The sequence below is a fragment of the Gopherus evgoodei genome, chromosome 2 (assembly GCF_007399415.2).
Source record: "Gopherus evgoodei ecotype Sinaloan lineage chromosome 2, rGopEvg1_v1.p, whole genome shotgun sequence".
In the NCBI taxonomy this organism is placed as follows: Eukaryota; Metazoa; Chordata; order Testudines; family Testudinidae; genus Gopherus; species Gopherus evgoodei.
Window position 1 is genome coordinate 12,665,677 of NC_044323.1, and position 25,695 is coordinate 12,691,371.

At 40.9% G+C, this 25,695-nt stretch overlaps 1 protein-coding gene across 1 annotated transcript in view; it reads left to right on the forward strand.

The window, feature by feature from the left end:
- LOC115647285 (sodium channel protein type 5 subunit alpha-like) overlaps positions 1-25,695 on the forward strand; it is a 100,622-nt gene that overhangs the window by 73,694 nt on the left and 1,233 nt on the right. The window contains 8 exon segments of the mRNA XM_030554183.1: positions 397-551; positions 7,349-7,522; positions 8,349-8,471; positions 13,815-14,093; positions 14,866-14,923; positions 22,405-22,542; positions 23,172-23,272; positions 23,701-23,971. Of these exon segments, the coding sequence (XP_030410043.1) occupies positions 397-551; positions 7,349-7,522; positions 8,349-8,471; positions 13,815-14,093; positions 14,866-14,923; positions 22,405-22,542; positions 23,172-23,272; positions 23,701-23,971 (1,299 nt within the window).

Sequence of the window (25,695 nt, forward strand, 5' to 3'; positions counted from 1 at the left end):
CTTGTCTTTATCTTTAATTTTTATGATGCAATAACTTATTCTGCCAACTGCATTTTCCTTCCATATTCCAGTGCTAACCGTGCTGTGGAAAATGCTGGTAAAGCTATGAAATTTGTCATGTTATGTTGCCTTTGTTTTGTGAATCTGAACATCATCACTCTGAGGTTGTTGCCAGTGTTCTCAACAATATCGGAAAGATAGCTCACTAAACAGTGCAAGATATTCCTCATTGCTTAAAAATATTTTTGTAGTTTGTTTTCAAAGGAAAATGGACAGAGAGATGAAACAGCAGAGACACAAGTTTAAGGTGATCAAGGACTTTCCCCTGAACCCAGAAGTTTTTTTAGCAGTCCTGGTTATTCATGTACAGTTATTTACCATGTGTCCCTCTTTCAGGCTGTATTCGAGGTTCTCCTTGCTGTTCAGTGAATACCACAAAGTTTCCAGGCAAAACATGGTGGAACCTGAGGAAAACATGCTACAAAATTGTTGAACACAACTGGTTTGAAAGCTTTATCATATTCATGATTCTGCTAAGCAGTGGAAGCCTGGTAAATTTAACTTACTCTCATATCAAATTGAATTATAAATGATTTTTTAGCACAGGAAAGAGGGTGTATTTTCAAAGCTGATGGGGGGAGAAGAAGAAGAAAACTGGCCTAGTAAAGGGCTAACTTTTTTAATAATAATTAGAAAAATGCAATAAGTTGAATGACAGAATGAGCAATTCTAACAAGCTGTGATGATTTCCATTCTGGTTGTATATTGGTTTTTCTGAAGCTTTGGCAGTTATTTCACACACAAAGACTATCATTTTTATGTTCATTATTGAGACCAAAAAGTCTTTCCTGGTTTTAATTATCTTGGAACATGAAGCTGAATCTACTTTTGAACTAGATTTTTGTATCCATCTGAAAAAATACTCACCTAAAAATTACGAAAAATAAAACTCCCCAGGATAGAAGTGTCGTGTGTCTGTGTGTGAAAGTTACAAGTTAGTAAATTAGTGTAAGTTAAATAAGTCTAAAGGGAGCTAGGTTTGTGTAACTTACATATTGAGGGGCTGGAAGAATTAATTAATTTTGTCTCCCTCTTGACTTACACTTTCTTAGACGTGGGATGCCCTGCACCTTTAAAAGGGTTGGTCATACTGCACTCAGTTGCAAAACCTCACTTTTATGTTAGTTTCTGTTTTGCTGCCAAAATGATAAAGTGGTCAACTGTATTTAAATTAGCAATCCATAAGTCTATCTTCTTGTCTGCTGGTTCCAAATATAACATTGGAGCTTCTATCCCATGGCTGTCCAGTGCTCTTGCTGCCTGCCCAGGGAGGAAAAGTAACTAAATAATATTATTTTAAAAAGGAAAAAAATCACTTTGAGGCACAGGTAGCAGACTGAAGCTTTTGTCCCAAGGGGACAGTGTCAGCCAGCCAGAAAAACAGGGAAAGTAGGCAAATAGGGCAGAACAAAGAAGGAGATAGTTGCAGTGGCTGCTGAGCTGCCAGACACAGAGCAATGAGGATGAAGCAGCCATCTTGAATGACCTCATGCAAGAAGACAGAGACCGCTTTAGCCTGAACTGAGGGTATATAATCAGAGGGAACCCAAGTACTGTCAAAGGAGTGATTCTGCTGTGTAAGCACACAGCCAGTAAAGGGAGATCAAGTACAGATAGTGCGTGGTTAAAAAAAAAAGTGGAAAAGCAGATATCCAGGAGGGTGTGTAGTTCAACAGGACAGAAGTAAAATGGCAACTTTTCTGGGCAATATTAGTGAATTTGAAGAGAACTGTGAATCATGAGTTGTGTACTTCAAACATTTTGAGCAATTTGTGACCTGCAATTCCATTTCAGATGTACAATGAGTTTCAACCTTGCGACAGGGATGGGTCTGAAAGCATACAGACGGCTGCATGATCTACTATATCCAGCTATGCCTTGAACTGCCACATATGCTTCAGTTACTGCAGCAATGCAGGAATATTTCTCTCCTACCCATCAATATTAGCAGAATAATAACAGGTCCATCAGAGACATCAGGAAAGAGGAGATCAGTGAAACAGTTTGTTGCTCCTCTAAAGACAGTGCTCAGAGCAGACCAGTATCTACTGCATTGTACCAAAGATTTGTTTGCTACTCTTAGTGAAAGACAGCGTTTCAGCAAATTGGATTTGTTCAATTCATACTTACAAATAGATTCATAGATGGAAAGACTTTAAGGTCAGAAGGTACTGTTGTGATCATCTAGTCTGACCTCCTGCACATTGCAGGCCACTGATCCTCACCCACCCACTCCTGTAATAGACCCCTAACCTGTGGCTGAGTTACTGAAGTCTTCAAATTATAATTTAAAAAATTCAAGTTACAGAGAATCCACCATTTACACTAGTTTAAACCTGCAATTGACCTCTCCCCCATGCCTCAGAGGAAGGCAAAAAATACCCAGTTTTTGCCAATCTGACCTAGGGGAAAATTCCTTCCTAGTCCCTCATATGGCAATCGGTTAGACCCTAAGCATGTGGGAAAGACTCACCAGGCATATACCTGGGGAAGAATTCTCTGTAGTAACGAAGAGCCCTCCCTATCTAGTGCCCCATCTCTGGCAATTGGGGCTTTTTGCCACATGCCATTGTAGACAGTCCCATCATACCATCCCCTCCCTAAACTTACTAAGATCAATCTTGAAGCCAGTTAGATTTTTTTGCCTCCACGCTGCTCCCCTTGGAAGGCTATTTCTGAACTTCACTGCTCTAATTGTTAGAAACCTTCATCTAATTTTAAGCCTAAACTTGTTGATGGACAGTTTGTGTCCATTTGTTTTTGTGTCCACATTGGTGCTTAGCTTAAATAATTCCTCTCTGTCTCTGATATGTATTAATAGAAAGCAATCGTATCTCCCCTCAAGCCAAGCTCTTTGAGTGTCCTCTCATAGGGTAGGTTTTCCATTCCTTGGATCATCCTAGTAGCCCTTTTCTGCACCTGTTCCAGTTTGAATTCATCGTTCTTAAACATGGGAGACATGTGGTCTCACCAGTGCCTTCTATAATGGTACTAACACTTCTCTGCCTCTACTGGAAATACCTCTCCTGATGCATCTTAGGACTGCATTAGCCTTTTTCACAGCTACATCACATTGACAGCTTATAGTCATCCTGTGATCAACTAATACACCCAGGTCTTTCTCCTCCTCTGTCATTTCCAAGATAAGTCCCAAATGTAGATTGATATAGCATCTAACAAATATCTCACAATCAACATGGAAGAAAAGCTTATTTTGCTGCCTATTGCCATTTGGTACCACATTGGCATCTTCCCTGTTCTAGAAGGCCATGGATAAGATTATGAAGGGACTGAATGGAAATCAGTGCTATTTGGACAACACCCTTGTTACAGGAAAGGATCAGCAAAGCAGGATCATCTTCAAAATTTGGATGCTGTCTTGCAACATTTGGAAGACAATGGAGTAAGAGTATGTCAGGACTAAGATGAGCCTTTTTTTTCAAGCCTTCAGTTGAATACCTTAGGCATGGATTTGATGTGATGGGCTAAAGGAAATTGCCAGAGAAAGGGAAGGCACTTCTTCAAGCACTACCGCCACAGAACATGTCACAGTTACATTCATTCTTAGGACTGCTTAATAACTAGGGTAAATTTCTGCCTAAACTGGCGACAGGATTTGCATCTTTGCATGAACTGTTACAAACAACAAACGGAAATGGACTAAAGAATGTGTGTGTGCATTTAAGTAGGCAAAGAAACTGATGGGATCAGCCGAAGTTCTCACATTGATGCCTCATTACCATTGCAATTGGCTTCTTATGCTTCACCATATGGAGTGAATGATGTTCTTTCCCACATTTTTGCTGACAACAGAAAGAAACCAATTGCCTTTCTTTCACAAACACTCACCACCCCTGAGAAGAACTATGTACAAACAGAGCAAGAAGCTCTCAGCATTATAATCAGAATTTGGCTGTTCCATACCTGTCTATATGGTAGACATTTTACCTTGCTAACAGATCACCACCCATTATTTTCAATTTTTGGACTGAAACGTGGCTCCATCATTAGCTGCTGTTCATCTGCAACAATGAGTGTTACTACTTTCAGCTGATTTCTGTACTATTCAATTATATAAAGGGACTCAGCATGGCAATGATGATGGGCTGTCATATCTGTCATGCCCAAGCTCCTGTCAATCCAAAGGAACTTCAGATGAAGTGTTTTATCTGAATTTGATGGACAGATTGCCTATCACTAGCACAAAGAAACTGTTAAGGATGATGTGCTTTCTCTTGTGAAGAGAATGGTACTACAGGGTACAGTATGGGATCTTATGGATTCCCAGTTTACACAATTTGGGTCACGTCAGCCTGAATTATCTGTGAATCAAGGTTGTATCTTATGGGGAATCCGAGTTATCCTTCCAAAATCAGTTCAGTCTCATGTTTTAGATGATCTTTATGATGGTCATTTTGGCACTGTATGGATGAAGGCTATAGTCTGGAGTTTGTCTGGTGGCCAGGGATAGATGAAGACATTGAGAGGAAGGTGAAGTGTTGTACTACATGTCAGAAAATTCAGCATGAACTTGGCCCTGCATGTTTACAACCCTTGGTTCTGGGCCTCAGATTCCTTGGAGGACACATGTTCATGTGGACTTTGCTGGACCATTAAAACATTATATGTATTTGGTCATAGTTGACACCCATTGAAATGGCCAGTTTTCCAGAATGACTTCTAACACAGTTATCAAGACCATTGGACATCTTCATGCCTTGTTTAGTCACTTTTGTCTGCTGTTACAGTTGGTGAGTGACAATGGACTTCAAATCTGTTCAGAAGAATTTCAGAGGTTCCAAGCATCAAATGGAATTCCAGCACATATATTCTGCTCCATACCATCTTGCTAAAAATGGACAAGTGGAACACTTTGTACGAACACTTAAGCAAAGCAGAATTGGACAATTTCTTGTTTGTCTTCAGGAGCACACCATGTGCTTGCTACCTTGCAGTCAACTGCAACTGTCTTTTGAAGCAATCATTGGGTATCTTTTGGGACCTGCTATGTCCTGATGTTACCTTATGTGTAGTCAAATTCCATGCAAAGTGATTGATGACATGAGGTTCGTCATTGTTCTTTTCAAATAGGAGATGTAATGTGGACTCACAGTTGTTGAGTGAAATGGATACTTGGGGAACTTGTGAAATGCATGAGACCTTTTTCCTTCATGGTTAAACTATGTGATGGTACTTTGTGGAAATGACATATAGACCAATTGCATCCTCAACAAGTACCAGAATCCATGACTATCCCAGCAGGACTCTCTGCTTCTCTGATCAAACCTCCTTCCATACAACTCTTAATTTTCATGACTTGTTGGAACAAATTTTAGTACTGGACTCAGTTGATGCTGTACCACAGACTGTTCTTGTTGTACCAGACATTGCTTCTCCACCCCACCAAGAGAGTGCAAAAACCAGTGCTTGCACCTGAACTTATACATTGTTTAATGTGACAAAGCTCTGTCCTTGTCTCTGTGGGTCACGCATTTCCTGGTGGATTTCGCTAGCCTCAGAGGCTCACTATAGCCACACAGACCTTCTCTCTCTAGAGGTAAGGGTCACAGCCTACTGAACCATTTTCATCATAAGCCAGTGAGGGAGGTGAGGAGAAGCTATCCTCCCTTGCACAGTCTCTGTTGTTTCCCAGTATCAGTGATTAATCGAGGAGGAGGGGGCCAAGGGAGGAGCCCAGACCCGCCCTCTTCTCCAGGCTCCAGCCCAGGGACCCTAATAATATCGGCTACAGTAGCTGACTTTTTTAGAAACAGGACACATACAATTCCCTGAGCTATTTCACCACAACAGCCCCCACTTCCTCAAGATCCACTTCACCCTTATCTCAGGGCCTCCTTCCGTGTGCCTGAGATGGTGTGTACTGTTCAGTCTCTCCCACAGCACAACTTCTTCCTACAGCTCCTGACATGCACACCTCACTGACTACTGGGAGCCTTTTAACTGGTTCCAGCCAGCCCCTGACTGGCTTCAGGTGTCCCAATCAATCTTGCTATCTCCACTGCTTTCTAGAAGGATCTTAATTGGCCCCAGGTGTCTTGATTAACATTTGGTTACCATGGTACCAGGGATTTGTTTAGCCTGGGGCTAACATACCTGTTCCTCACTACTTTACTACAGCCATATGGCCTTGCCCTGTCACATTAGCTAGAGTTGCTATTCTAAGGTAGAATAATCCTTTGCAATTTAAGAGTCTGCAGTAGTCCACCCACAATTTTTAGTTAGGTTATATAGTGTTTTATGTTATCCACATAAATGATAATGTATATATGTTTGGAAAGTATTTTAACGGAAGGCGGAGAAATGAGATATTCTGCACCTTTACATAGTTTGGTCACTCTGCAACTCAGTTGCAGAGTCTCACTTTCATGTTAGCAAAAATGAGGAGATACAGACTAACATGACTACCACTCTGAAACCTGTCACCATGCAAGTCACTTTCATGTTAGTTTCTGTTTTGTTAGCAGAACAGTAAAGCCACTACAGCAGACAGCCCCGCCCAGTCCCTATTCAAAGTAGCTATCCTTCAACAAAAAAACTTCAAAAACAGACTTCAAAGAGAAACTGCAGAGCTACAATTCATTTACATATTTAACACCATTAATTTGGGCTTGAATAGGGACTGGGAGTAGCTGGGCTCAGTACAAAAGCAATTTTCCCTCTCTTGGTATCGACACTTCCTCATCAATTATTGGGAGTGGACCACATCTTCCCTGACTGAATTAGGTCTTGTCAGCACTGGTTCTCCACTTGTAAGATAATTCCTTTCTCTTCATGTGTCAATATATTTATGCCCGCATCTGTAATTTTCACTCCATGCATCTGAAGAAGTAGGTTTTTTTACCCACAAAAGCTTATGCCCAAATAAATCTGTTAGTCTTTAGGTGTCACCAGACTTCTCGTTGTTTTTGTGGTAGTTGTTCAGGTCTGTTTTTTTCACTGAGTCTATACCTATTTACATTTGTATCAGGGTTCTCGTAGAGACAGGGAGTGCAACTCCTAAACTTCCACATGTAACATATTCAGTGTCTGAGAGACATCACATCTACTGCTGCTCCCTCTCAAAATTCTCCTTCTAAGATTCTGTTTTCTCAGGGGATCTTCTTTATCTGAAAAAACATGTCAACTTTCCACAGTGAGTATGGCTAGAGCAGAAATGCACACAGAGTTTTGATTAAAAACCTGATCTTCACTTGTTGAACATTACAACATTACAATATTCCATTGAAATTCTGTAGAGTGGGTTTATATCTAAGCATTATTATTTCAGGCATTTGAAGATATACATCTTGGGAAAAGAAAAAACATTAAAATGATGTTGGAATTTTTTGATAAAATCTTCACTTATATCTTTGTCCTGGAGATGTTTCTGAAATGGGTGGCCTATGGATTCAAGAAATATTTCACCAATGCCTGGTGTTGGCTTGACTTCCTAATTGTAGGTGTAAGTATTTTTTTTAATAGAGATATACTTATATCATAGAACTGGAAGGGACCCTGAAAGGTCATTGAGTCTAGCCCCCTGCCTTCACTAGCAAGACCAAATACTGATTTTGCCCTAGATCCTTAAGTGACCCCCTTAAGGATTGAACTCACAACCCTAGGTTTAAGCAGGCCAATGCTCAAACCACTGAGCTATCCCTCCCTCCTTGTATTTGATCACTTCTGTGGACTGGATTACACAGTATAAAACACCCGACTGTTCACTTTTTTTTTTTTTGGCTGTCCCAAATTGAGGCACCTTCATGCATCTGACAAAGTGGCTATTCACCCACAAAAGCTTATGATTCAATATGTCTGTTAGTCTATAAGGTGCCACAGGACTCTTTGTTGCTTCATTTGAAGGAGACTGATTTTAGAAGTACCGAGCACATCTACCCTTTGAAAAACCAGACCTTTTAAAATGTCTCAATTTGGGCAATAAAAATAGTCATTTTGGTAAAATTTTGGCCTCAAAATTCCTACAGCTTTAATAATCTAAGGTAGCATTAATAACACAGGTCAAGTCCATTTGTTTTGTTAAAACAGATTGGGTGAAATCTTGGCACCCCTGAAATCATTGAGTGTTTTATTATTAACTTCAATGTGACCTGCATGTCACTCATTATTTTATACCTGTTAGTGTCCCCTTAAGATGCATTTATGTTGTAATGTACAGGTTGCCATTTCATACTTTCATGGATAGGACTTTGTAAGCTTGATTAAAAAGGGAAAAAAGAAAACCAGAAGGCAGGATTTTGCTCATATTTTTTCTCTCTCTCTCTGTTCAGGTCTCTTTAGCAAGCCTTACAGCTAACTCACTTGGATATGACGAAATGGGACCCATGAAATCCCTTAAAACCCTGAGAGCCTTGAGACCATTAAGGGCATTGTCACAATTTGAAGGGATGAGGGTAAGAGTAAATAAAGCAATTACTGAAGCCTTTCTTTGTGAACATCAAGCATGTAAAAGGACCCTATTTCATATGATGTTAAGTATCAGAGGGATATTCACCCACGAAAGCTCATGCTCCAATACATCTGTTAGTCTATAAGGTGCCACAGGACTCTTTGCTGCTATTTCATATGGGTTTGCTTTCATTATGGTACTGCACAATAGTTAAGGTTACATTTGAGTTAAATGTTGAGGAGTTTTTAAAACTTTATTTTGTTAAAAAAAAAAACCACTGAAATGGCAAAAAAAATCAAATCATGCTCAAAGTTTATATATGTTTGGATTTTTCTTGGTGGTTTGAATAACAATGAAACACAGAGAACAATAAGATTTCAAAAATCATTCATTTTTAGCTGATTTTCACTGGATTCTCTCTCTTTTTTTTCCACTTGAATTCAGACATAGAAACAGTCACAAAGTGTTTGAGGATTTTTTTAAAATAATGAAGAAAAGTAACCTTACACTTATAAATCTGGAAAATTTAGAAATAGATTTACAAAAAAAAATAAAAATAAAAATAAAAAATCCTTTGATATACTTCAGTTTAAATCTGGAATGCCATAATTAGCTTGTAACCATATGATTTCTGTCCCTTGTTTGTCCAAACATTTTCTTGTTCGCTTTTGCATTTTCTTGGTGAATTAATATTTTCTCCGGGAGTTCTCGTATCTGTTTGTTTTTGTTTGATCTTGCTAAGTCCACAGAACTCCCACTGACTTCAATTGAACCAGGATTTGACCTTTAGTGATCTGGATTTGTTATTTTTGTATTTCTTTTTTATCATTACATGATTAGCAAATTATCATAATTGTATTCTATATCAGCAAGTGCACCACTAATACTGCAGATCACATGGCAACACACGATATGTAGGTGTCATAAACAGACAGTTAAGGGTTAATGTCTCTTTTATCTGTAAAGGGTTAAAAAGCTCAGTAAACCTGGCTGACACCTGACCCGAGGACCAATAGGGGGACAAGATACTTTCAGATCTTGGTGGAGGGAAGTCTTTGTTTGTGCTTTTTGTTTTTGGGTGTTGTTCGCTCTTGGGACTAAGAGGGACCAGACATACACCCAGGCTCTCCAAATCTTTCTGAATCAGTCTTTCGTATTTCAAAATTGTAAGTAATAGCCAGGCAAGGCAGATTAGTCTTATTTTTTTGTTTTCTCAACTTGTAAATGTTTCTTTTGCTGGAAGGATTTTTACATCTCTTTGCTGTAACTTTGAACCTGAGGCTAGACGGGGTTTCCTCTGGGCTATATAAATCTAAGTACCCTGTAAAGCATTTTCCATGCTGATTTTACAGAGATAATTTTTATCTTTTCTTTCTTTAATTAAAAGCTTTCTTTTTAAGAACCTGATTGATTTTTCCTTGTTTTAAGATCCAAGGGAATTGGATCTGAACTCACTAGGGATTGGTGGGAGAAAAGGAGGGGGGATGGTTAATTCCTCCTCTTTTTAAGATCCAAGGGGTTTGGTTCTGCGTTCCCCAGGGAAGGTTTTGGGGGAACAGAAAGTGTGCCAGACACTAAATTCTGGCTGGTGGCAGTGTACCAGATCTAAGCTAGTAATTAAGCTTAGAAGTGTTCATCAGGTCTCCACATTTGTACTCTAAAGTTCAAAGTGGGGAAAGAAACCTTGACAGTAGGTTAGCAGTGTAAGTAACATTTAAAAATCCCTGTAAGATTTCTGATGCAGACACACATAGCAAGGCACCATATAATTTTTTCAATAAATGAAAGCAAGAAACTATATTTGGAAACACAAAATCCTTAATTGTGCTATGGAAAGGTATAACTACGTATTAATTATGTAATAATTATATAAGCTCAGGAGACTGGTATTAAAATAGGGAGCCTATTATTGCTATATCATTCAGATTCAATATATGTTTGTATGAACATCTATAGGATATTCAATAAGTTGATGGCCCCATTCTTGTTTCTAAAGTAAAATTGTCTGCATTAAGGTAACAAAACCACTAGAACAATTCGAACCCTTGTTGATACTACTTGCAGAAAGGTCAAGAATTCAGTGAACATGGAAACTGGAGATGAGTCCAACTCACAATATTCAGATCCGGACATTCCCAGAGTTCGAAGAAGTTTAGACCAGAGATTATGGTTCATCCCATAAGAGAGAGATACACAAACAGTGAAGTTTGAAACTGGATTAAGATTTCCTTAAAATTTACCACAGGTTGTTTAAAGGTTTTGGTTTAGATCCATCTCTAATGCAAACTAGATAATTTCCCTTCTGCCTCCTTCTTCCCCAACAGAGTAATTGCACTTCAAGGTTGAGACATTAGTTGGATACTATGGGGAAATTTGTGCTATCATTAACTAGTCTACATCCATGTTCTATGCATATAAGAATTCCATCTCCAAGCCTGCCAGTTTTGACCCTTTCACTAGCACTAAATTCACTAATTAATAATCGTAATTAATAATGAAAATAATTTACCTTGGTCACTCACAATATGGTATTGTACACACTAGTGATAGAAAAAGCTGGGGATTCACCTGAGTGTCTAAAGTCATACTTTGCCCCTTGAATCTTATATGTTCACCTAACTACCATGACCCTTGCCTTCATCATCTCCAGGTCACATTGCAAAAACTAACACTACATGAAGCTAGTTGTGAAGGACACACTATACTGATTTACAGTAACTGATCCATACTGTGGCCTTCATGATTACCTGTTGTGAATGTGTAATGTCATTTTTCTGTGATATGTAGAGAAATAATATATTAGTAGTTTAGAAGAAAGTGAAATACTGTGATACGATGGAGAACAAGACCTGGCATTTTCATACTCAGTTTCAAAAATAGGTAAAATTTCATTTTTGTGAATCAATATCACTTTGTCTCAGGCTCAGAAATGTCAGAGAAAAGAGAAAAAAAGGCTTGTGTCAGCAGAGAAGATACTAATTTTGATAGCATGAAAGAACTGAGCAGCAAACTCATTCAAATATAGACTGGAATTTATGGAAAGACTGTTAGATCATTGTATATGAGTGATAATGTGAGTCATTAGCATATAGTAGTAGCAAAAACTTAGTAATATAGTGGGAAAACAATTACATGTTGTGACAGAGGGTGTAAATGCATTTTTAGATGTCTTTTATGTTAAGTCAAAGGCTTTTATATTTTATGTGGCAGGAAGGCTTTGAAACCTGGATAATTGGTCCAATTCTCCTCAGTTAAAACTGTACAACCTGTATTGAATTCCACAGGAGTTGCACAGGTGTAGCTGAAGGCAGTTTTGTAACTAACATATCTACTGCTTTTCTTTATTCTGCTAAGCATTACCTATATGTGGGGAGATCCTACATAAGGAATTTGCCACTGCCAGAGGATCAGTTCCAGATCCTGGTAGATCCAATGAAGGTGATGTCCGTCACTGTGGGGGTCCCGTGCTCTAGACAGGTTCCACAGCTGCTTCTTCCCCTCCCAGTCCTTTGGCCCCACAGGGTCAGTTGGAGACCCTCTCTTGGGATAATGGGAAAGAAAGGAAAATGTGTTGTAGAAGTGGCATTCTATATACCTGTCTCGGGCAAGCTGTACTATCTGTATATTACAAGTCTGATGTGATATCTTTGTTGTCTGTTGGCCATAGAGGAAAATTGATACGGGGGATTGTCAATCATCTGAACTGTCTATGGACAGTAAGGTGTTGATGTCTCTGATCTATAAAAGGGAAGTGAACCGAAAGATTATATACAATTGTCTGTAGGCCATTTGCGATCAGTGGTTCATGATGATTTGTAATCCAGACCGGAAATTATATGAAACAGGACAGGTAGAGAGGACGGTTTTTGGTGTATCAGTAAAGGCAGCATGAGGATATAGGGATTGAGTTAAGACAGCTTGTACAATCTTAACTACAGATTTGTCCCCAGTGTTTTTAAAATGTTCTGAATCAAGATATTTTTTATAATCTTAACGTTATCATAACTTTTTGTTTTGGAAATGCTATAGTTTCTGCTCAAACCATATAGACCTTGAAGGCCTTTCTGGCCATGTCAAACCCAGCAAGCACAAACTTCACTAGTAAAATATTTGAGGTTTCTTTCCAGCTCTCTCCCCTAATTTGAAAGTTGTATGAAACTTGTAAGGAAACAAGAAAAGCTTGCCTGGGTTTGGGATTTGTTATGAATCCAAAATGTATTCACTTTAATATAGGGTGAATGTCACGCTATACTTGCACTCAGTTTAGGACACTCCCACTCCACCCTTCCAATAAGCCCAGGCTGCCACTTTAACTTTAGATATTTCTTAGAAGGGATTCCAAGTGGCCTGCTTGACCACTCTTTTTCAAAGTGTTGCCTTTGGGAAGCTAGGTCGCCCCACTGGCTGCAACCTGTGCGAAGGTAAAGGATCACCCATATCCTACTTTTGAGGGATACTGTGTTCTACTTTGCCCTTTACTGGGCAATGAACAGAAGTTCCTGTCCTAAGCAGGAAGTAATAGCTTTGACACCTGTTTACTCTATGAGATCATTAGTAAAGGTTACTCCTTGAAACACCTAGCCAGATGTAATGAGATCCACTTTGGAAGTTAAAGTCGCCATCATGCATGAGTCAGAATGTGTAATTTTTGCAAGTTGGTCACAATTTCTGCTATTTCCCCAAGAGAGATTATGGTAGATCTTTTTTTTTTTCATACCAGTGGAGCTTGTAAGTCTGCTCAAAACTTACATGCTGAGCTGACACTTTCCAGGTTACTCTTGAATTGTGCAAAACTTCTCATGGAAGTTACAATATTTGCAGCAACCTTTATGTATCTATGAGAGATTTATTATTGATCTTCTAATAACTGATTTTCCACACAACATGAATAAATGTCATGCTGACATGAATCAAAACAGACCGTTATATTAATCCTCATGAAGAAATAATGTATTTACAATCTTGTTCAAAACAAAACAAAAAAAAGGGAAGCTCCATAAGTGAATATTCTACCATTACATTCAAATACTTTATTGTTATTTAATAGTGCCCCCAAGTGCGCTAGGTGTTTCACAGAAAACAAAAAACAGGTTCCTGTCCGGAAGAACTGACAATCGAAGGGCCTGATCCTGCCAACGCTATAGATGTAAGAATCTTATTCAAAATAGTTGCCACTTCAGTAGAATTATTTTATGAGAGTAGAGTTACTCATGTGTGTCATTGTTTGCTGAAATGACATGGGGTTGCTTAGATTTTCAAAACAGTTGAATGTAGCAAATAACTGTTTAAGGCTTTGCACCTGTGAATACCTATAGTAACTGCATGTTTTTCTTTCATTTCTCCTAAGGTGGTTGTGAATGCCTTAGTAGGTGCCATCCCTTCCATCATGAACGTTGTGCTTGTCTGCCTCATTTTTTGGCTCATTTTTAGTATCATGGGAGTGAACCTATTTGCAGGAAAATTTGGAAAATGCGTTAATTTGACTGAAGAAAAATCAGAAATAAATAACAGTATTAAGAACAAATTGGATTGTACAACCTATAATGACACACAAAAAATATATTGGATAAATGTTAAAGTCAACTTTGATAATGTTGGTTCTGGTTATCTGGCTCTTCTTCAGGTGGTAAGTTCCATTTTGCTGACGTAGGGTGGGGTGGAATCAAGGTTTTTTCAGTTGCTTACCCACATCTGCAAGGAGTGGGAAGCAGTGGCCCTGCGAAGCCTTCTGTCCCATCCCCTCCCCATGTTCAGACTGGCAATATGGTTAGCCCATTCAGGGTCCCTTCCTCCAGTGTATGCACACAGAGTGTCTAGTGGTGAACTATGAACTTATTATGTAACCATTTGAAAATGTGCTCCTGTGATTTGCAGCTATCTCCTGGGAAGATGGCATTAAATGTTTGCTATAATTTCATTACACTAAATGCAAAATTCTCTCCTGCATTGAGTAAAGCTCAGTGCAGAAATGGGAAGTGGGGAGAGAGCAACAGCGGGCTGGTTCCAATTCCCTGATTTGTTGTGATCAGCCCCCAACCCAAAACAATTTAGAGTTGTTGTCAGGCAGCTTTGTTTTTTGTCATTAGATTTGGATCCTTAATCAACTATAACCAATGGAGGACCGCTGTAGTGGAATGTCACTGCAACACACGTCCTCCTTGCCCCTGTCATGCTTTCTACACTGGTACGGGTGAGGGGGGGTTGACACCTAGAGCCCAACTCTGTCACAAACTTGTCAGTAAGGAGATTGCCTACACCAGAGGAATTCTGTGCTGGGCATTTCTGGACAGACTATAGTCCCTTTGCACCATCTCAGAAGCACAAAGATGTTGTAAACAGGTTAAACAATCTCATCCTAAAAGTTTAATATGATTTTAATAATTTTTCTGTTATTCTAGGCAACATTTAAAGGTTGGACAGACATTATGTATGCAGCAGTAGATTCACGAGGGGTAGGTCATGAAAATTAAAATGTTCTCTCTTGTAACTATCTCTCCAATTTTTACTTGTGTTTTGTAATTTTCATGCTTATTAGTGTTAGTGAACACAATGTGTAGATCTAATCTGTTCATTTTTTTGGTGCTATCTACTCACTGAGCTAAAATGGATGAGCATCCATTTGAAATAAATGGTCAAGTGTTATTTATTTATTATTATTATTATTATTATATTTAATGTATGTATTACTGTGCCACCTAAAGACTTCAGTCAGGATTAATCTTCCACTGTATTAGGTGCTGTACAAACACAGAGGAAGATACAGTCCTACATCCAAAGGACTTAAACTGAACAAAATTACCAGCATATCTTCTGAGGAAATGAATGAGCTTAAATTGTAACCACACTTGAAAATAATTTTCTCGGGTTTATTTAAAACTTTGTTGCTTTTTTCCAACAGTAATAGAATAACTTTTCAACCAAAGGTTTAAATTGGAAGAATACATCTAAGATTCTCAAAAGCAGAAGCTTGAAGTTAGGCTACTAAATAAGTGACCTGATTTTCAAATGTTGGGCGCTCAACAGTTCTTCTTCGAGTGATTGCTCATGTGATTGCTCATGAGAATATATTATTGCCCTTATATAAATCCATGGTACGCCCACATCTCAAATACTGCATACAGATGTGGTCTCCTCACCTCAAAAAAGATATACTGGCACTAGAAAAGGTTCAGAAAAGGGCAACTAAAATGATTAGGGGTTTGGAAGGGTCCCATATGAGGAAAGATTAAAGAGGCTAGGACTTTTCAGCTTGGAAAAGAGGAGACTAAGGGGGGATATGATAGAGGTATATAAAATCATGAGTAATGTAGGGAAAGTGGATAAGGAGAAGTTATTTACTTATTCCCATAATACAAGAACTAGGGGTCACCAAATGAAATTAATAGGCAGCAGGTTTAAAACAAATAAAAGGAAGTTCTTCTTCATGCAGCGCACAGTCAACTTGTGGAACTCCTTACCTGAGGAGGTTGTGAAGGCTAGGACTATAACAGCGTTTAAAAGAGAACTGGATAAATTCATGGTGGTTAATTCCATAAATGGCTATTAGCCAGGATAGGTAAAGAATGGTGTCCCTAGCCTCTGTTTGTCAGAGGATGGAGATGAATGGCAGGAGAGAGATCACTTGATCATTGCCTGTTAGGTTCACTCCTTCTGGGGCACCTGGCATTGGCCACTCTCGGTAGACAGGATACTGGGCTAGATGGACCTTTGGTCTGACCCAGTACGGCTGTTCTTATGTTCTTATGTTCTTATTCCACAATACGTGTGCATGCTTACCATGTGCACTGGTGCCGGAAGTTTTTTCTCTAGTGGAACCAATTGCGGGGGAGCACCCCCCACAATCCCTGAATGGTGCCTGCCTGGTGCGGTATAAGGGGAGCTCTCCCCAACCTCAGTTCCTATTTGCCGCCAGTGAGGATGCATCAAAACTGCTCTGCTCCAGCTTTGCTGTAGCTCATCCCCAGAACTGTTTGTTCGTTCAGCATTAGTATCTGTAGTTAGTTAGCCGTTTAGTTAGTTTAGTTAGTCATTGAGCCCAGGCCAGGGCATGCCCTGTGCCCTGGGGTTTAAGTTGTGCAGCTCTTGGAGTCATTCTATGCCAAGAAGAGACCTGCACACAGACTGTTTGCGCTGTTTGGGAGAAACCCATATCAGCAAAAGGTGCAAGATTTGCAAGTCGTTTAAGCCTCGGACCAAAAGAGAAAGGGACGTAGGCTCTGGGCCATCCTGATGGAGTCGGTGGTGACCTTGATTCCGGCATGCCGCTCTGAACTGGTACCCGGCACCACGGCGTCAGTATGCGGTGACATTCCGGTGCCATGGATCAGCTCGCACTGTTCCCCGTCCACGGATCACGCCAAGAGAGCCAGGAAGACTCCTTCTTCACACCAAGGGAAGTTTGGGACAGAGGCTAGGCCCATGTTGGGCAGTCTTCAATCCTCACCGGGCCCCAGGCCTCTGACTCAAGTTCAGCAGAATAGTCCAGTCCCTTTGGGACAAGCCTCTCCGGATGTCTGGATGCCGTCCGTGCCTGAAGCCCTCCAGGCAGCCCGGGATGTCATGTCCATGCCAGTGCCCAGAGCGCCACTGATGTTGGCCCCGTGCTCCAGAGGCAAGCTGCCACTGGGATCTCCACAGTTGTCTCCAGCTCAGTACTGGTCTCGGTCGAGGAAACATTCCCGATGTCAATCACTGCCCAGCGATTGCTTGGGGCAGAGTCCAGGTGGATAGCCCTCAACACCAATCAGACTGTCTGGCTGTGTCCTGTACAGCCGGGACTCGCAACACCACTCGTCCTCAAGGAGCGAATATCGAGGGGACCACGGCAGGCATCTCCTTGGGTCCTTGTCTTGGAGAGGGTACTGCAGTCGGTCATGGCATAGTCGTCAATGCCTTTCCCGCTCAGACACTCGCTCCACGTCTTCGCCAAGATATCACAGCCCTGGGGGTCGATCGCCGGCATCTCGCCGTTGCGGGTCTGTCTGTTGAGGCTGTTCACGGAGTAGCTATTACCATCAGTACATGGTGAACCTCAAGTTCCTCATGGTCTCCCTGGCCTCCATCATCCCCTCCCTGGATCCCGGAGACTGGTACACCACCCTCGATCTACAGGACGCATATTCCACATCCACATATTCAAGGGGCACAGGCGCTTCCTCCGTTTTGTGGTGGGACAGAAACATTACCAATTCATGGTCCCCACATATTCAAGGGGCACAGGCGCTTCCTCCGTTTTGTGGTGGGACAGAATCATTACCAATTCATGGTCCTCCTGTTTGGTCTGTCCACTGCCCCCAGAGTGTTTCCAAAATGCATGTCAGTGGTAGTGGCCTACCTCAGATGGCGGGGGGGGGGGGGGAGGTCCAGATATTTCCCTGTCTGGATGATTGGCTTCTCAAGGCACCCCCTGATCACAGATGAAGGATGATGTGGTGCTCCTCCTGTCCATGTGCACTGTCTTGGGCCTGTTGGTAAACAACACCAAGTCCACGTTAGTCCCGATCCAGCACATAGAGTTTATTGGAGCGCTTCTGAATGCAGTGTCAGCCAGGGCCTCTCTCCTGCCAGACAGATTAGAGACCCTGAAAGACCTTATCGACTTGGTCACAAGGTTTCCGGTGACAACAGCCAGGGTTTGCCTGCAACTCTTGGATCACATGCCAGAGTGCACGTTAGCGTGCATGTCTGTCATGCCAGATTCAGGATGAGGCCCCTCCAGCTTTGGTTGGCCTCAAAGTTCTTCCAGGTCATGGACAGGATGGACAAAGTCCTCACCGTTCTGGACTCTGTGATCGCCTCCCTATGGTGGAGGTCCACTCCAAACAACATACTCCAAGGGGTTCCATTCAGGGACAGGCCCCCGTTATTGGAGCTGGTGTCGAATGATTCGGACCTGGATTGGGCCATGTGGGAAACTTTCAGACCCAAGGCCTGTGGTCGGCTCAAGACCTGACCCTACATATAAACATCAAGGAGGTCAGGGCGGTGTGGCTGGTGTGTATGGCCTTCCGCTCACATCTGGAGGGCAAGGTAGTCAGGGTCCACATGGACAACATGGCCCTGATGTTCTATATCAACAGGCAAGGCAGGGCCCGATCCTCTATCCTCTGCCACGAAGCCCTCAGGCTGTGGGACTTTTGTATAGCCCATGACATCTATCTGAGGGCCTTCCACCTACCAGGCGCCCGGAATGAGAGGGTGGATTGCTTGAGCAGAGACTTTTCCTAGCAACACGAGTGGTCCCTCCATCCGGAAGTAACCCATCAGCTCTTCCAAAGGTGGGGAACTCCCAGGTGGATCTATTTACAAACCAGCGATGCCCCCAGTTCTGCTCTGGGGGAGGAAGGGGGAAGGAGACTGGAGAGGGGTGCTATCTCTGATGCCTTTCTCCTGGTCAGGCTGGCTTCTCTATGCCTTTCCCCCATTCCCTCTAATCAGCAGGGTCCTGGAGAAGATAAAGTTAGACAAGGCCCAGGTCCTCCTGATTGTCCTGGCATGGCCCAGGCAGCATTGGTATGGGACCCTCACGGGCCTGGTAGTAGCTCCACCATGGCCTTGCCGCTTTGCCCATATCTGCTCTCTCAGGACCAGGGCCACCTCCTCCATCCCAACCTAGCAGGTCTTTACCTCATAGCATGGCTACTCAGTGGTTAGGTGGAGAGGAAAGGACGTGCTCAGAGCAGGTTCAACGCATTCTCCTCGAAAGTAGATGTCGCTCCACTCACTGCACTTATTTGGCGAAGTGGTCCCAGTTTTCTAGGTGGACAGCTGACTGAGATGTCTCCCCGGTGACTGCCTCAATCCAGCTTATCCTTGATTACCTGCTCCACCTGAGGGCCCAGGCCTTGGCGACCTCATCAGTCAAGGTGCACCTGGCAGCGATATTGGCCTTCCATCCACCAGTACAAGGGCACATGATATTTTCCCATGCTATGACTGGCCAGTTCCTTAAGCATTTGGACCGTCTTTTTCTGTATTCTAGACCCCCAGTCCCGCAGTGGGACCTAAACCTGGTGTTGGTTTGTCTCATGGGGCCCCTGTTTGAACCACTGGCTGCGTGCTCCTGGTCTCACCTCTTATGGACAGTGGGCTTCCTGGTTGCAATCACGTCAGCCAGGCGAGTTTTGGAGCTCAGGGCCCTGACCTCCAAGCCGCCGTACATGGTCTTTCATAAGGACAAGGTCCAGCTCCGCCCACACCCTGCGTTCCTCCCAAAGATGGTCTACGCCTACCACATGGGTCGACATTTTTCTACCGGTCCTCTGCCCCAGGCCTCACGTGTCCAGTGAGGAGCACCCTCTCCACATGCTCAATGTGCGGCAGGCTCTGGCTTTCTATCTCAAGCAGACTAAGCCATTCAGAAAGTCCTCACAGCTGTTTGTTGCCTTGGTTGAGCATGCAAGGCCAGACGATTTCCACTCAGCGGCTTTCCAATTGGATCACTTTGTGCATCCTTTCCTGTTATAAGCTGCCACATGGTCTTCGGTTCACACGTTCACCTCACACTGTGCGATGGTCCTCCAGACCAGGGATGATGCTGGGTTCGGCAGGGCTGTCCTCCATCCTGGGAACTTGTGAACTCCTTCCCACCTCCAACAGATATAGCTTGGAATCACCTATTGTGGCATACACATGAGCAATCACTCGAAAAAGAAAAGACAGTTACCTTTTCTGTAAATGGTGTTCTTTAAGATATGTTGCTCATGTCTATTCCACATCCCACCTTCCTTCCCCTCTGTCAGAGTTGTCTGGCAAGAAGGAACTGAGGGTGGGGGAAGCATGAGCTCCCCTTATACCATGCCAGGCAGGTGCCACTCCAGGGGTTGCAGGGAGTGCTCCCCCCCTACGAGTACCGCTAGGGGAAAAACTTCCGGCATGTGGTGATCACGCACACCTATTGTGGAATAGACATGAGCAACACATCTTGAAGAACACCAGTTACAGAAAAGGTAACTGTCTGTTCCCACCAACCTCTATCAAAGCTGTTGGTTGCTCCTCGAACCTTTGAAAATCATGCCAGTAAGATGTGATTCAACTCTCATTGAAGTCAATAAAGGCTCCTGTTGACTTCAATGGAAGTTGAATTGGGCATATATTAAGTCACGATATATAGTTTAAACAGATGGTTAAAAAGAGAAACATTTTCTTATGTGTCCTTGCATAAAGACAGAAGTGCAACTCCTCTCACTCTCCTTAAAATAATTAATTCTTCAAGCTTTTAATTTCTTTGTCAGTAGCATAAATGGAATGGGAGATACTGTCCTATAAATTTCTTAGCACAAGCATAATCAACATCAGTGTCAGCTGCAGTGATCTTTTCCATATATGGACAGAGAAGACCTTAAAGATTGCAGAGAAATCAAAACAACAGACAATAGCAATAAACCACTAAAATACATTGGGCCAAATTCACTGCCCATTTACTTCATTGACAACAGAAAATTTGGCATATTATTTTTAGAAGATATTTTCAGGTCCCCAAAAAGGATAGCTAAGTGCTGGGAGAAACACTGCTCTCAGTAAAATTGTCATCCACATGTTCTGTGGTGTCCTTAGATTTAACTTTATCCAACAGTCACACTGTAGATTTTCTCTCCCCTCCTCAAATGCACCTATGAAATGCAAGACTTACTTATTTCTGGGCGGATTCTGTGCCAAAAATTCAAAATTCTGCATATTTTTATTTGTCATAATAATATAATATAATCACCCCAGTTTCAATTGTTTTGGTAATTTATTTAAACTACAATGCAGAAAAAAGTCACAATAACTTTTCAGCATTTCCTAAACATGTGAAAGTTAAGTTACAAACACTTGGTAGCATACCCAGCATTCCAGTTATAATCCTGGATTTTCATTTAAATTACATTACGGAACACCAAACAGCAGCAGCAAATAAAATAAAATAAAGTTATTTTAAATTACTCAGACTTTCAGATATGAAAGTCATACAGTTTTGCTAATCATTGTCCTGGATCTGGCTGGGTGCTTTCAGAAGTGCTTGGTTCTGATTGTCCTGAAATTTTATTTGCCCTCAAAGTCTTTTTTTTTTTAAATGGGTAAGTAAAATAAATCCTGAGCTGTAATCTAACCCCATTGTGCCACTTTGGAACAGGAAAAAAGTGAAAAAGTGCATAGATCTTCCTAGCTGAGGATTTCCTTACTGTCATTTATAAGAAGGCTTCTTTACATCACATTGGCAATGTAACAGCCTTTAAACTTTTACAGGTTTTATGCTCCTGGGGAAATTCACTGAGAATGGGAACAGTTAACTAACAATAGGAACATTAACAATGTTACTACACAGGCAGGCTGCTACATTTGTGCCTCAGAGAATGAGATCGATTAAACATCACCAGCAACTTTAACAATGCTACTACACAGGCATGCTTCTACATTTGTGCCTTCAGGATATAGCCAGCCTCATGCATAATAAAAAGCTCTGCCCTTCCATGTCAGGAGCTGCAGTCGCAAGAGAGAGGGACAGATTCTGTCTCTCGCTGGCATGCATGTACGCCTAGCCTCTTCCCCCACACCTCACCAGTGATCAACCACACAGGTATGCACACCCAGCCCCTCTCCCCCATCACTAAGGCTGCTCCAGACTCACTGGAATAGATGCACTGAATGAGCTACCAGAGAAGAAGCGTGTCCTCTGGCAGATTTTTCTTTCGTTTTGCATTTTTCTGCACAGAAATATGCGGGCCATATGAATTCTGTTCTCCTGCAAGGGCACAGAATTCTGTTGGGAGTACTTGTTGACAACTAGAGTTTTTAACTAGACAACTTTTTTCATGATTTGTAGAGATATAATAAATTTGATATCCTGCAATGAACTCTGCATGGGGGGATCGAAGCACCAATTTGGAACTCATTCTAGGAACAGAGGCATATTGTTTTCAGTCATTTTTCATCGTGGTTATCATTTTTTCAGAAAGAAAAACAGCCAAAGAAGGACAATAATCCATACATGTACCTCTATTTTGTGGTTTTCATCATCTTTGGATCTTTCTTCACACTGAATCTCTTTGTTGGTGTTATTATTGACAATTTTAACCAACAAAAGAAAAAGATAAGTATATTGGATATGTTTCCAGGCCCCTAATATATCCCTTACATGCTGTCTTCATTGTATAGGATGCCAACTCTACGCTGAAGCTCTAAAACATTTATTTACATTTATTACCTGGAACGGCATCAGTATTGAATTTAATTGAGGCAGCATTACAAGTGTAACTGCTATGAAGTGCTTCCCCTTCGCCGTTCCTTTCCCATGTTTCCCTCCATGTAGCCGTTGGCTCCAGAGGCAGCACTGATTCAAGAGGCTGTGAAGTCAGCTACACAGTCCTTTGAATGCTACTTTCCCTACCTTGGAGCTAAGCACTGTGGGACAGGGTCTGAGGAGAAGCTCTGGGATTGGGCAGTGCAACAGAGCTGGTAAGGGTAGCAACAACAGGAGGTCAAGGGGCAGGGAACAAGTTGATCCTTCCCTCATGTGCCTAGTCATTTTCCTGCTTTTTGAGCCAGTGGAGTGCCACCACAGAACTTTTTAAAATGCATTTTGTCCCAATTAGATACTGTTAGTAACAGAAAGAGATAAAACGGCAGAAAAAGAAATGTCAGCTTCCAAAATTTTAGATTCTTGCATGGCAAGGATGTTTTTTTCTTATCAATAGTAACAGTATCATTATCTCCATATACTTAGGTGGACAAGACATCTTTATGACAGAAGAACAGAGAAAATATTATAACGCAATGAAAAAACTGGGATCCAAGAAACCCCAAAAACCCATCCCAAGGCCTTTGGTGAGACCACTTGAGTTCTTCCAACTAAAGTATTTCTAGTTAGTGAAAATCCATAGTAAAATTAACTTAATCCACCCATAAATGTATATATTAATTAATTAATTATATATAATGTATTTGTTTCCACTGACGTTCAGAGAATGTTCATAGAATTAATTCTGTACCAACAAATTGCCACTGAAGGATTATAAAGAATACATATTTATGAAGTTCTTTGCAGAAATATTTATGATGGAATTGATTATCCTTCAGAGTGGGAAGGAAATTATGCTATCACTTTTTATACTCTACTTTTCTCTAATATATCTATCTACAATGGAATTAAATAACATTGAAACACATAAAGACAGCTAGTAAGTAAATACGCATGCCTAAGCATGGCCACATTTTCATAACTAATACTAAATACTCTTTTTTTCCCCCTGCAGAACAAATACCAAGGTTTTTTTTTTGACATCGTAACAAGCGAAGCCTTTGATATTATCATCATGATTCTCATCTGCCTTAACATGATCACTATGATGGTGGAAACTGATGAGCAAAGTATAAGGAAGACTGACATTCTTAACAAAATCAACATGTTCTTTGTTGCCATCTTTACTGTAGAATGCATCGTGAAATTATTGGCTCTGAGATACTACTATTTCACCAATGGCTGGAACATATTTGATTTAAGTGTGGTCATTATGTCTATTGTTGGTAGGTAAAACTATACCAACAAACTCAGTAATAGCCCTTTATATTTCATCACCATATATTATTTTATATGTTTCCATGCCCCCTGCCCCCCTTTCTGCTCTAGGAGTTGGCCGTGTGGTTTTGGAAGTTCACTCCTACCCTTTCTGGATTCTCTAGGTACCACATTTGGACCCATGTGCATTTTTGGCACCATTAGCCATTTTGAAAAACAAATAATTTAATTTAACTGGAAACATCAAAAAATGAATGAATAAATATAAATTTCATGCCTTTTCCTCATTTTAAGAGGAATATATGCTTTTTATGCACTTAATACATTTCTAAATAAAGTATATTAATAAGTTATACAAAGGATGCGAAGTATTAGAGACAAAGAAAAAAGTATATCCTTAAAGTTTGGTTACATGTTTAAAGGGCACAGTGTTTCTAGAGATATCTTTAGAAATGTCTAAGATGACTTTTTCTGGAATTATTCATCATAGCACATTAAAAAGTCAATGTATTAAATACCAATAAAAAGGACCATATATGTAGATTTCTTTATCAAAGTTATTACAAAACCTATGTAAAATTATCCATTAGCCTTTTTTCCACCAGTCTTAAACATGTCTGCTCCCCCACACTATTAGACATATTTGCACTAGCAATAAGAGTAGTGGGACAAATGTATCCTAATCTCTTCCTCTTTCCCTTTCTACCTCCTCTGTGTTGACATAAGGGTGAAAATAGACAAGCAAAGAAGTGGGTCCCTGTAAAACCCATAATGATTAGGAGAATTTTAAAATGTATCTTCTCTTTTAGAGAAGTATTTCTCTATAGTGCATGTTGCTTCAAGGACTTCCCAGCAAACAGCAAAAATAAATAAGTAGACCTAAAGGGAGAACAGAGAAAGAAAACAGTTCTTCTATCATGTGAAAAAAGAAGTATAGATATTTCCATCAAGTTTTGACCAAATGATGTTTAGAAGAGCACCTTTTTCTTTTTGTTGTCATATGAGACTACTTGGGGCTGCAATGGAACACTTTAGAAAGGCCTGAATAAGTTTAGCCTTTCGTTGCATAAGGACACCCCTGGACTAATCATCTGCAGGGATTGAATCTAGGACCTCTGAATTGAAAAGAATAGATTCTACTGCTAGTGAAAATGGACATTCTCCATTAGTTTGGTGGCATTATCAGACTAATAAAGTAGTCAAATCACAAGAGAGGGGCCAAAAACCACACTGTTGGCATGGATTGCTCTTACATTTACTTTATCTGTTTCTGTCTGTCTTGCTTACATGGTTCTCATCTAGGCATCTGAGTGCCTATGATTCTGGTGTCATGTTTTGGTTTGTTATTTGAGCTTTGATCTTTTTCAACTTTTATGACCAAATATTAAAACACAATCACATAACCTACACACCCAGTGGCTGTACAAAATGCTGTACATAGAACACCTACTTATGTATACATGTGTGTGCTCCCTGTGCAGCAGCTGACAGATTTTGTGGGCACAACATACAATTCCATAAAGGTGAGTTATTTTTTTAATTTCTAAAGTTTTACAGATAAAGCATTAATCTTTTTTTAATATGTGTAAGTCTTCCTGTAAGAGTTGTCAGTGCTAGATCATCAACACATTAATGTCAGGGAGATACCAGTTTTACGAATAATATTATTTCTTTCAGTTACTAATTCAGAAGAAATTAGAAATGCTAACTGATTAATCTTTTTTATTTTTCC